Source organism: Ranitomeya variabilis, chromosome 2 (genome assembly GCF_051348905.1).
Source record: "Ranitomeya variabilis isolate aRanVar5 chromosome 2, aRanVar5.hap1, whole genome shotgun sequence".
NCBI lineage: Eukaryota > Metazoa > Chordata > Amphibia > Anura > Dendrobatidae > Ranitomeya > Ranitomeya variabilis.
In genome coordinates this window covers 954,102,956-954,115,340 of record NC_135233.1, presented here as the reverse complement: position 1 = coordinate 954,115,340, position 12,385 = coordinate 954,102,956, and the positions used below count along the sequence as shown (strand labels likewise).

General features: G+C 43.1%; 1 protein-coding gene across 2 annotated transcripts in view; it reads left to right on the top strand.

Moving 5' to 3' along the window:
- The window catches only part of XRN1 (5'-3' exoribonuclease 1), a 175,547-nt gene that overhangs the window by 88,700 nt on the left and 74,462 nt on the right, over positions 1 to 12,385 (top strand). For both annotated transcript variants that reach the window (XM_077290791.1, XM_077290790.1), the window contains exons 24-25: positions 5,606 to 5,721; positions 8,084 to 8,230. In XM_077290791.1, coding sequence (XP_077146906.1) covers positions 5,606 to 5,721; positions 8,084 to 8,230 — 263 coding nt within the window. The remainder of the gene's footprint in view (positions 1 to 5,605; positions 5,722 to 8,083; positions 8,231 to 12,385) is intronic.

Sequence of the window (12,385 nt, the reverse complement as noted above, 5' to 3'; positions counted from 1 at the left end):
AATAAGATTCATTAAAGCGGTAACAAGAGCAAAACCTGTAGTTACCCAAAAAATGCCCCCATGGGATTTAAATTTGGTCCTCTCAGCGTTATCTGGCCCTCCATTTGAACCCATAGACATGATTCCCATTAAAATACTATCTCTTAAAACCATCCTTCTGGTAGCCTTAACATCTGCGCGCAGGATAAGCGACATCCAAGCCTTGTCCTCAAACCCTCCCTTTACAAAAATAATGGATGAGAGTCACTCTAAGACCTGACCCGGCCTATTTGCCAAAAGTGGCGTCAAAATTCCACAGGTCACAAGAAATATCCCTGCCGTCCTTCTGCCCGAACCCTAGAAATGGAAAAGAGCAGAGCTTCCATAATCTAGATGTTAGAAGATGCCTAGTCCAATACTTAGATTCCACCAGGGAGTATAGGAAGGAAGGCTCTCTGTTTGTCTGTTTTCAGGGTCCCAGGAAAGGATTCCGGGCATCTAAAGGTACTTTGGCAAGGTGGATAAAAGAGGCAATAGTGTTGGCATATTCATCCACGGGAAATACGATCCCGGACGGTATAAGAGCGCATTCCACAAGAGCAGTAGCTACCTCATGGGCTGAGAGGTCAGAGGTATCAATAGAACAAATCTGTAAGGCGGCCACCTGGTCATCACCGTCAACCTTTTTTAGACACTATAGATTAAATCTAGCCTCTGTGTCTGACTTGACCTTCGGTCGAAGGGTTCTTGAGGCGGTGGTCCCTCCCTAAGCTTAGTCTCTGCAATTCTCTCCGTAGTGCTGTCATGGGGGACCGAGAAAGTCATAGTTACTCACCGATAACGGTGTTTCTCGGAGCCCATGACAGCACTCGCTTATTCCCTCCCATCACGAGTTCGGTGAGCACCTTTACTTACATATGATTTATATAATTTATATATTGTAATCTAGGCACGGGGTTCCTTTTTAAGAAATGTTATAATATGGTATTTTCTCTGTTGTAAACTAACCTGGAGGTCCTCCGATGCTCTGTAAACCAACTGATGCGAGGGAGAGGTACCGCCCTTTTATCTGTAGGTTTCCTGTCCCTGAAGGGCGGATCCCCTCTCTCCGTAGTGCTGTCATGGGCTCCGAGAAACACCGTTATCGGTGAGTAACTATGACTTTTACTGACCTGAGATTTAAGAGAATAGCCTCCCCATACAGGTGACAATCCAGCAGCTGTTGGCTGTCCACTACACTATAGCTGACAACTTGCTGCATCAGCCACGTTAGCATCTTCCATATCTGTTTAAAAGGAACCTGTCACCCCCAAAATCGAAGTTGAGCTAAGCCCACCTGCATCAGGGGCTTATCTACAGCATTCTGTAATGCTGTAGATAATCCCCCGATGTATCCTGAAAGATAAGAAAGAGAGGTTATATTATACTCACACAGGGGCGGTTCCGCTGCCGTCGCGGTCTGGTCTGGGGCCTCCAATCTTCTTACGATGACGTCCTCTTCTTGTATTCACGCTGTGGCTCCGGCGCAGGCCTACTTTGTCTGTCCTGTTGAGGGCAGAGCAAAGTACTGCAGTGCTCAGGTGCCGGGAAAGGTCAGAGAGGCCCGCACACCGCAGCGGGACTGCGCCTGGGTGAGTATAATCTAACCTCTATTTCTCATCTTTCAGGTTACATTGGAGGTTTATCTACAGCATTACAGAATGCTGTAGATAAGCCCCTGATGCCGGTAGGCTTAGCTCACCTTCGATTTTGGCGGTGACAGGTTCCGTTTAACCCACATAACTATTTCATTTTACACCTTAGGACACTGATCTCCTATGGGGAGCATGTGGATTCACATTTATGATGACAAAAATACAAGTGTTAACTTATTTATTCTATGTTTTCCCACAACTGTGGCTAAGGATATATGTTTATTGTGAAATACATTACTGGCATCGCATTTAGTTAGTACCTGTCTCCTGTTTTTGTTTAATTTTTATTTTTAGGTGAATTCACAATGTATTTAATTTGATTAGCTTCAACTAATGTACAACATGGTATTATATTGACAGCTTACCAGCTGGTGACACATGTTATTCCAGCTATTCTTATATGTATATTATGTTTTGGTTATATAGAATGAACCCTTGAATTGGGGATAATATCTTCTGTTACACTATTTTATGGCTGTGAACTCGCAGAATAAAATGTCATCACTATTTCAAGATACATGACCTATGTTTTCATTAAAGAGTGCTTGAGGTTGTTCTACTCTATTGACTTTATTTTTTCCTCTGAAGCACCAATCTATTGGAGTGTGCAGATTTGACCTTGACCATTTCTTATTTTATATAAGAGCCAGCTTGATCCCTTAAGTAATAAAAATAATATTTTGGTTTGGTGTTTTTTGGTTTATTCTGAGTTAAAGCTCAGAGGGGACAACTGACAAGGTAATGACACAGATCTTGCATGGTTCTTGCTCAACTTTTCCAGATTCCCAAATAGCAAATGTTCCTACTTATTCTCTAGTATCGCTAATCTCTCAAGCCCTGCATGTCTGGGCAGAATTCCTATTCAGTACACTGTCTCGTATGAAGCCATTTATTTCTGTACATTTTTACTTTGTTTCATGTTTTCCAGCAGTATTAATAAAAAAAAATAAAACACCAACCATCTATCAACAGTCGCTATATTAAGATTATTTTTTTTTTTCATTCTGTAATGCAGTGTATGTCTTGGAGGAATCTAGTGCTAGGCAGTCATAACATGAGTATAAGGGCTCATTTCCACTGGCGAGGAAAACGGACGAGTGCAATCCGATAAAAAATCGGATTGCACTCGGACTAATGTTATTCAATAGGTGTCTTTTCATTTGCGATTTTTTTCTCAGCCGAAATCGGACTGAGAAAAAAATCGCAGCATGCTGCGATTTGCTGCGAGTCTCGGGCAAGACTCGCCAATGCAAGTCAATGGGTGCGAGAAAAAAATCGCATAGCACTCGCACCATGCGAGTTCTGTCCGATTTTTACGCACCGGTGTCCTTTGAAAAGCCGGCAATTCAGCGCGGTGTACAGTAAAATCACACTGACAGGTTAGAATAGAGTAGATATATACACATAGAATAGGTATATATACATATATATATATGTCAGTGAGACACCTGTATATGTATATTTATATTTAATGCAGCGCTAGATAGCATAAAAGCCGCTAATTCAATTACCGGCTTTTGCTCTCTCCTTCACAAACCCGACATGGTATGAGACATGGTTTACATACAGTAAACCATCTCATATCCCCTTTTTTTTGCATACTCCACACTACTGTTAGTAGTGTGTATGTGCAAAATTTGGCCGCTGTAGCTGCTAAAATAAAGGGTTAAATGGCAGAAAAAAATTGGCGTGGGCTCCCGCGCAATTTTCTCCGCCAGAGTAGTAAAGCCAGTGACTGAGGGCAGATATTAATAGCCAGGAGAGGGTCCATGGTTATTGGCCCCCCCTGGCTAAAAACATCTGCCCCCAGCCACCCCAGAAATGGCACATCTGGAAGATGCGCCTATTCTGGCACTTGGCCACTCTCTTCCCACTCCCGTGTAGCGGTGGGATATGGGGTAATGAAGGGTTAATGCCACCTTGCTATTGGAAGGTGACATTAAGCCAGATTAATAATGGAGAGGCGTCAATTATGTCACCTATCCATTATTAATCCAATTGTATGAAAGGGTTAAAAAACACACACACACATTATTAAAAAGTATTTTAATGAAATAAACACAGCGGTTGTTTTAATATTTTATTGCTCTCTCAATCCACGTGATGACCCTCGCTTGGAAAAATAATAAACCAACAATATACATACCTTCTCTGATGACCTGTCACGTCCCACGAGGTAATCCATCTGAAGGGGTTAATTATTTTACAAGCAGGAGCTCTGCTATAATGCAGCTGTGCTCGTGCTTGTAAGCCCCGGGGAATGAAGGTAATGTAGGTCAATGACCTATAGTTACTTTCAGTCGCGGTGATGCGCCCCCTGGTGGATGTCCTCATATGACCTGGAGCGTGGGAAAAAGTTCCCAGGCTGCAGTTCATGAGGACATCCAGTAGAGGGCGCATCACTGCGACTGAAGGTAACTATAGGTCATTGACCTACATTTCCTTCATTCCCCGGGGCTTACAAGCACGAGCACAGCTGCATTATAGCAGAGCTCCTGCTTGTAAAATAATTAACCCCTTCAGATGGATTACTTTGTGGGACGTGACGGTTCATCTGAGGGTATGTATCTTGTGCGTTTATTATTTTGCCAAGCGAGGGTTTGCAAATGGATTGAGAGAGCAATAAAATATTAAAACAACCGCTGTGTTTATTTCATTAAAATACTTTTTAATCGTGTGTGGGTGTTTTATTAACCATTTAGTACTATTGGATTAATAATGGATAGGTGTCATAATTGACGCCTCTCCATTATTAATCTGGCTTAATGCCACCTTACAATAGCAAGGTGACATTAACCCTTCATTACCCCATATCCCACCGCTACAGGGAGTGGGAAGAGAGTGGCCAAGTGCCAGAATAGGCGCATCTTCCAGATGTGCCTTTTCTGGGGTGGCTGGGGGCAGATGTTTGTAGCCAGGGGGGGCCAATAACCATGGACCCTCTCCTGGCTATTAATATCTGCCCTCAGTCACTGGCTTTACTACTCTGGCGGAGAAAATTGCGCGGGAGCCCACGCCAATTTTTTCCGCCATTTAACCCTATATTTTAGCAGCTACAGCGGCCAAATTTTGCACATACACACTACTAACATTAGTAGTGTGGAATATGCAAAAAAAAAAGGGGGATATGAGATGGTTTACTGTATGTAAACCATGTCTCATATCCTGTCGGGTTTGGGAAGGAGAAATGAAAAGCCGGTAATTGAATTAGCGGCTTTAATGCTATCTTGCTCTGCATTAAATATAAATATACATATATAGGTGTCTCACTGACATATATATGTATATATACCTAGTCTATGTGTATATATCTACTCTATTCTAACCTGTCAGTGTGATTTTACTGTACACAGCACTGATTTGCCGGCTTTTCAAAGGACACCGGTGCGTACAAATCGGACAGTAATACGGATGTCATACGGATGATGCGATTAAAAATCGCATTGCACTCACATGACACTCGCATGACAATCGCATACGTTACATCCGTTTTTTCGGTCCAGATTACGGACCGATTTGTCTCTCACCAGTGGAAATGAGCCCTAAGTGTGTGATTTTCCCCAGGTGAAATGATTTCACTACTGGGCAACTCTGGCTGAATCAGTGCAGAATCTCCATTAAAATGAAAGCCCTGTATATTCAGGTCTTGCAGCGCTGCCGGATGCTCGATGCCACTTTTGTAACATGTAGGCTTCAGCCAATGAGCGACCGCTCGTCAACGTAGGGCTTTACTATTCCGTCTTAGTGGACATCGGTCCTGATGGAATGTTGATGACCTGCGGCCAGTCATTGACTGCAACCGTTACGAGACACAACAATGTCACCACAACTCCAGGAAAGAGCTACTGTAGGAAGTGAGCATACATTGTTTTTATTGAGGTCCTGAATTAAATGAGCAAGCCCTTTTAATGATTTTCTATTTGTTTTTGTAGAAATATTCAGTAAAATACAATCCTGGCTATGTCTTAGCTAGTCGACTAGGAGTTAACGGATACCTCGTTTCAAGGTTCACTGGAAGTATTTTCATTGGCCGAGGATCCAAAAGAAAGTGAGTATAAATGTAATTGAAAATTATTTAAAGGGAACCTGTCACCAGGTATGAGGTAAGACCAGCACCAATAAGTAATTATAATATGTTATCCAGGCACGCTCGGGTGCTAACAGAGTGTCTTGGGCGTGCTCAAATAATATGTTTGCGTCCCCGCACCTGCATGTCTCACGCTGTTTGACTGCCACAACATATGCAGAGATTGCCTAACAAACAGGTAATCCCAGCACTTGTTGCAACTGTTGAACAGCCACGAGACATGCAGCCGCGGGGACATATTTTTCTAGCACACCGAAGACACTCAACACAGGAGCATGCCCAGATAAAACCTTATCCAAACACGTTCTTTCATAAACCCTCATATACATCATTCTGATATGCTGCATATATGCCCCCAATTGCAACAAAAGAAGGTGGAGTAAAGCAGTCCAAAGCAGCATAATTAAAAAACAATAATAAAGTTTATTAATCCAATTCAATCAAGACATGTATGTATATCTGCTGTATGCAAAACATACAGAATAGGACAGATGACACAAGAAGGATATGACGGTACATCAGGTGAAATATGGTAACAGGACATCACCCCTAAAAGGTGCACATGGTATAAATTGTATCAATAGGGATATCCCTGTTGAAAAAGCTCACCGCGAAACGCGCGTCCAGGGCATTCAGGTGAAGTGCGGTCGGGTTCCCTTTAATCTATGGGTAAGTGTGCATAATTAATAATGGCAGTATACAATGTGTGGCTAATGGTGTAGGAACGGTTTGATACACTTATGTTACTTTGTGGAAGCCGCCTGCCACTTTTTTGCGACTATTGATACAATTTATACCATGTGCACCTTTTAGGGGTGATGTCCTGTTACCATATTTCACCTGATGTACCGTCATATCCTTCTTGTGTCATCTGTCCTATTCTGTATGTTTTGCATACAGCAGATATACATACATGTCTTGATTGAATTGGATTAATAAACTTTATTATTGTTTTTGAATTATGCTGCTTTGGACTGCTTTACTCCACCTTCTTTTGTTGCAATACTTCTGGAGTCGTCTGGTTGTGTGGATGCCCTTGGGGCATTTGGGGAGAGTTTTATACTCTCAAACCTATAATATATTGGTGCTTTCTGATTCTGGTCATATATATGCCCCCAATGCGGCCTGCAGGACATGAAACCTTTTAGAATACTCCCCTATGGGGAGGTCTGGTCCGATGGGCGTCCCTGGTCTTGATCCGGCACCTCCTCTTTTTGCGATGCCATCCTCCTTCTGTGCTTCGTGTGGATATCGTGTCCTACATCATCCACACAATGTGCAGCATCGGCTCCTGCCCAGATGTACTTTTCTCTGCTCTGTCGAGGGCAAAGAGAAGTACTGCAGTGCTCATGCACCAGGAAAAGCAAAGAGCGCAGGCGATCTACAGTACTTTGCCCTTCCTTCGAAAGGGCAGAAAGAAGTACGCCTGCACAGGAGCGCAATGCTGGGGGACAAATGTTTTTATTTTCACAAGGATAAAAAAACCTAAATGCTAAGGTACCTTCACACTAAGCGACGCTGCAGCGATACAGACAAAGATGCCGATCGCTGCAGCGTCGCTGTTTGGTCGCTGGAGAGCTGTCACACAGACAGCTCTCCAGCGACCAACGATGCCGAGGTCCCCGGGTAACCAGGGTAAACATCGGGTTGCTAAGCGCAGAGCCGCGCTTAGTAACCCGATGTTTACCCTGGTTACCAGTGTAAAATGTAAAAAAACAAACACTACATACTCACCTTCGCGTCCCCTGGCGTCCGCTTCCTGCACTGACTGAGTGCCGGCCCTAACAGCAGAGCGGTGACGTCACCGCTGTGCTGTACTTTATGGCCGGCGCTCAGTCAGTGCAGGAAGCGGACGCCGGGGGACGCGAAGGTGAGTATGTACTGTTTGTTGTTTTACATTTTACACTGGTAACCAGTGTAAACATCGGGTTACTAAGCGCGGCCCTGCGCTTAGTAACCCGATATTTACCTTGGTTACCAGTGTAAAACATCGCTGGTATCGTTGCTTTTGCTGTCAAACACGACGATACGCGGCGATCTGACGACCAAATAAAGTTCCGAACTTTAACCAACGACCAGCGATATCACAGCAGGATCCTGATCGCTGCAGCATGTCAAACACAACGATATCACTATCCAGGACGCTGCAACGTCACGGATTGCTAGCGATATCGGTTAGTGTGAAGGTACCTTAAGGGGAGCAGCGGAAATAAAATGGGTGAAAATTGGCCAAATTGTACCTGGTGATAGATTCTCTTTAAATATAATGAAAATGAGGATATTTATCAAGTATGTCATAACCATATATGTCCTTCCTCTTTAGTCCACATGGAGAGCAAAAAGCCAATGTGGGCTTGAATTTGAAATTCAATAAGAAGAATGAAGAGGTTCCTGGTTACACTAAGAGAGTTGGTACTGAATGGACATATTCCTCCTCTGTGGAGCAGGTTCTGGCTGAGTATATTGAGAGGTAATATTGCCATGACATAGAAAACTGATATATCTTTACTACAATGTTTGTTCACATTGGTTTTATGTTTATGGATAACTTTTGTTTTCTGCTCAGATATGGCTTTTATCCATGTTTTGGGTCTTTTGTCAATTAGAGGAAGTTCCTCATCCCATCTATTCACCAGTGATAGGAACTAATCCCAATGCAAGCCTTGTTGTTTAGTTTATTATTTTATCATAATTTTCATTATCTGTAACCATAAATGCACCCTGTACTTGAGGAAAAGGATAACAATAAACGGTGTTGGTTTAATTAAAGAGGTTGAGTCACGACACACTTTGCTATTGAAAAACCACCATTATCCGGTATAAATGTTCACAGAAAATGTTTAAAGGGAATAACGTGAATAAATAACACCTTTTTACATGTTTTCTGGTACGATTGTACCCTCTTCATTTCATACTGAACAGAAGAGATTGTGGGAGGAATTACAAGATGGAGTATGTGACAGCAGCTGCTTCTCCTTTATTGGCTCATCTGTCGCATTGCTGCCTTTTATAGTCTCCTTCCCTACTGCTGTGTTCAATAGTCCATTACTACTTTCCAGCTTGACAGGAATCCTTTCCTTCCCTAAAAATAATGTGCGCTTATTATTTACCCTGCTGGTTCTCTCTCTCTATGCCTGTCATAGGTTAACTGGACCTTAGTTTGTCAATAAAAATATCACTCTTTAGAGCATTTTAGAGAGAGTGATAGGAATGAGTGACATGATGTCACGGGTTTATTGTGATTGAGAGGGACCTGAAAAATGCAGTGTTTTCTTCCCGCCCTCCGGCTCAGTTCTTCCCCTCTCGCCCTCCCGAAGCAGGGGCGCGGGACCTGCTTTTCTACCAAGCCACCGATTCGCTATGCCTAGACGGGGTCAGTATTCCAATCCCAGAAAAGGAGATGTTTGAAGGGTTCTGCTTGAACTATTCGTGGTTCCGAAGAAGGACGGAGCAGTGCGGCCCATTATGAAGCTTCTAAACAAGTTTGTCAAGGTCCAGCACTTCAGTTTCCAAAATAGGGTCACTTGTGGGGGAGCTCCAATGTTTAGGCACACAGGGGCTCTCCAAACGCGACATGGTGTCCGCTAACGATTGGAGCTAATTTTTTATTCAAAAAGTCAAATGGCGCTCCTTCCCTTCCGAGCCCTGCCGTGTGCCCAAACAATGGTTTACCCCCACGTGTGAGGTATCAGTGTACTCCGGAGAAATTGCCCAATAAATTTTAGGATCCATTTTATCCTGTTACCCATGTGGAAATGAACAAATTGAGGCTAAAAGAAATTTTTTGTCAAAAAAAAAAAAGTTTTTCATTTTTACGGATTAATTTGTGAAGCACCTAGGGGTTTAAAGTGCTCACTATACATCTAGATAAGTGCCTTGGGGGGGTCTAGTTTACAAAATGGGGTCACTTGTGGGGGAGCTCCAATGTTTAGGCACACAGGGGCTCTCCAAACGCGACATGGTGTCCGCTAACGATTGGAGCCAATTTTTCATTGAAAAAGTCAAATGGCGCTCCTTCCCTTCCGAGCCCTGTCGTGTGCCCAAACAGTGGTTCCCCCCCCGCATATGGGGTATCGGCGTACTCAGGACAAATTGTACAATAACTTTCGGGGTCCAGTTTCTCCTTTTACCCTTGGGAAAATAAAAAAAATTGTTGATGAAATATCATTTTTGTGACTAAAAAGGGAAATGTTCATTTTTTCCTTCCATGTTGCTTCTGCTGCGGTGAAGCACCTGAAGGGTTAATAAACTTCTTGAATGTGGTTTTGAGCACCTTGAGGGGTGCAGTTTTTAGAATGGTGTCAATTTTGGGTATTCTCAGCCATATAGAACCCTCAAAATGACTTCAAATGTGAGGTGGTCCCTAAAAAAAAATGGTTTTGTAAATTTCGTTGTAAAAATGAGAAATCGCTGGTCAAATTTTAACCCTTATAACTTCCTAGCAAAAAAAAAAATGTTGTTTCCAAAATTGTGCTGATGTAAAGTAGACATGTGGGTAATGTTATTTATTAACTATTTTGTGTCACATAACTCTCGTTTAAAAGAATAAAAATTTTAAAATTATTTCACAAATAAAGGCAAAAATTATCGACCTAAATTTACCACTAACATGAAGCCCAATATGTCACGAAAAAACAATCTCAGAACCGCTAGGATCCGTTGAAGCGTTCCTGAGTTATTACATCATAAAGGGACACTGGTCAGAATTGTAAAAAACGGCCAGGTCATTAAGGTCAAAATAGGCTGGGTCATGAAGGGGTTAATTGCTCACAACAACAGTAATTTTGACCAGGGGTGTCCAAACTTTTACACCCGCTGTATCTGCTGTGCCAGGTAAGGCTACGTTCACATTTGCGTTGTTGGGCGCAGCGTCGCCGACGCATGCGTCATGCGCCCCTATCTTTAACATGGGGGGGCGCATGGACATGCGCCGGTATGCGTTGTACTGCGTTTTACGACGCATGCGTCATATAGACGCACAAGACAGGGCGCAGGGGACGCTACTTGTAGCGTTTTCCCTGCGCCCAAAGTCCCGATCTGTAGGATCTTATGACAACGCATGCGTCGCTAAACGCTGCGTTGTGTACATGTGTTGTTGGTAGCGTCGCCGACGCTGCGCCCAACAACGCAAATATGAACGTAGCCTAAGAAACTCCTGTCCTGGTGATGTGCTGAGAGCTTCTGTATGCAGAATCTTCAGACACGAGCTTTCAGTCAGCTGTATGAGAACCGGCTAGCTGACTGTGAACTGCATTGGTGAGGCGTCCATTGCAAAGGGAGAGAGAACCGTGCATGCTCGGCCAGTGGAGACTGCTAGGAGGACGGGCAGTGCCGCCAGTAGTACCATCTCTAGGGGGCGCCATATTAAACATCAAAGTTGCTTATCTTTTAAATGGGGCATCATTTTTGTCATACATTTTCAATTGCAAAAATATTTATTTACAGGATTTCTGCACCTTTACAATATGTTGTATCATGGCACAACCCCTTTAATCTAACCCCATAACCTTTATGTGCAGAATGATCTGTAAATGCATCTTGTAGTGATATTTGCATTGGGCATTACCGTTACTTCTTACCATATGGCTTTTGCAAGGTAATGTGGTAAACCATGTGGTCTCTGCTGCAAATCTCAAACTATTTAATGAAGTTCAGATGAGTGACCGCACAAAGACCAATGTCATCCTATATGCCAGTGTGCAAGGTGTGCGTGTAAAATATCACATCATGTGTTAGTTTGGCCCAATTTATGGACCAGATAGGTGCATGTAAGGCCTATTTCACACTCAGTATTTTTGCATGAGTATTTGTATTCCAAAAGCAGGGGTGTCTCCCAACGCACAGAACAGGTGCCAATCTTTCAGTTATAGTTTTTTCTATATATTGCACTCCTGGCTTTGGCATACAAACACTGATGACAAATACTGAGGTGTGAATGAGGCCTTTGTGGTAGGCAGCGTCTGCACGCGTCCAGTATGCGGACACATGGCGCTGCACGTCGCTGGTCTGCTAGGCTCAGCAGTTGTCATGTATACCTTCTATAGTTCCCCATGAGATCAGTAGCAGCTTGTGTATGCTGAGGTTTTCTGGGAATATATGTAGACTAGTGTTACACCTTTTATTGAAAAACTACAAATAAAAATATAAAAAGAAAAGAGTGTTTGAGACTTGATTCCTAACAATTATGTTTACGTTTTCTGCTGTGTGCATGGTTTTCCATGCTTATATATAGCTGAATTAATAATAATAATAGTTATTTCTCCTACGCCTCATTGGGGGACACAGGACCATGAGTGTTATGCTGCTGCCACTAGGAGGACACTAAGTGAATATAGAAAGATTAACTCCTCCTCTGCAGTATACACCCCATTCACTGGCCAGTATTCATCCAGTTCTTGCTTAGTGTCTGTAGGAGGCACTTGGGTCTGTTTCAGACCCCAACTTTCTTATTTTAATTTTTATTTTTCTGTAAATTTTTTTTTTTTAACTAACGGAGTGAAGGGGGCGACGGATTCCTTTTCTAGGGTCCGCTCTCCCCCGAACCATCAACAGGCGAGCACGCGAAGTATACCTCCCCGTCCCTCTCCTGCGACGTCTGGGGCACGCCTAATCTTACTGGGGCGAC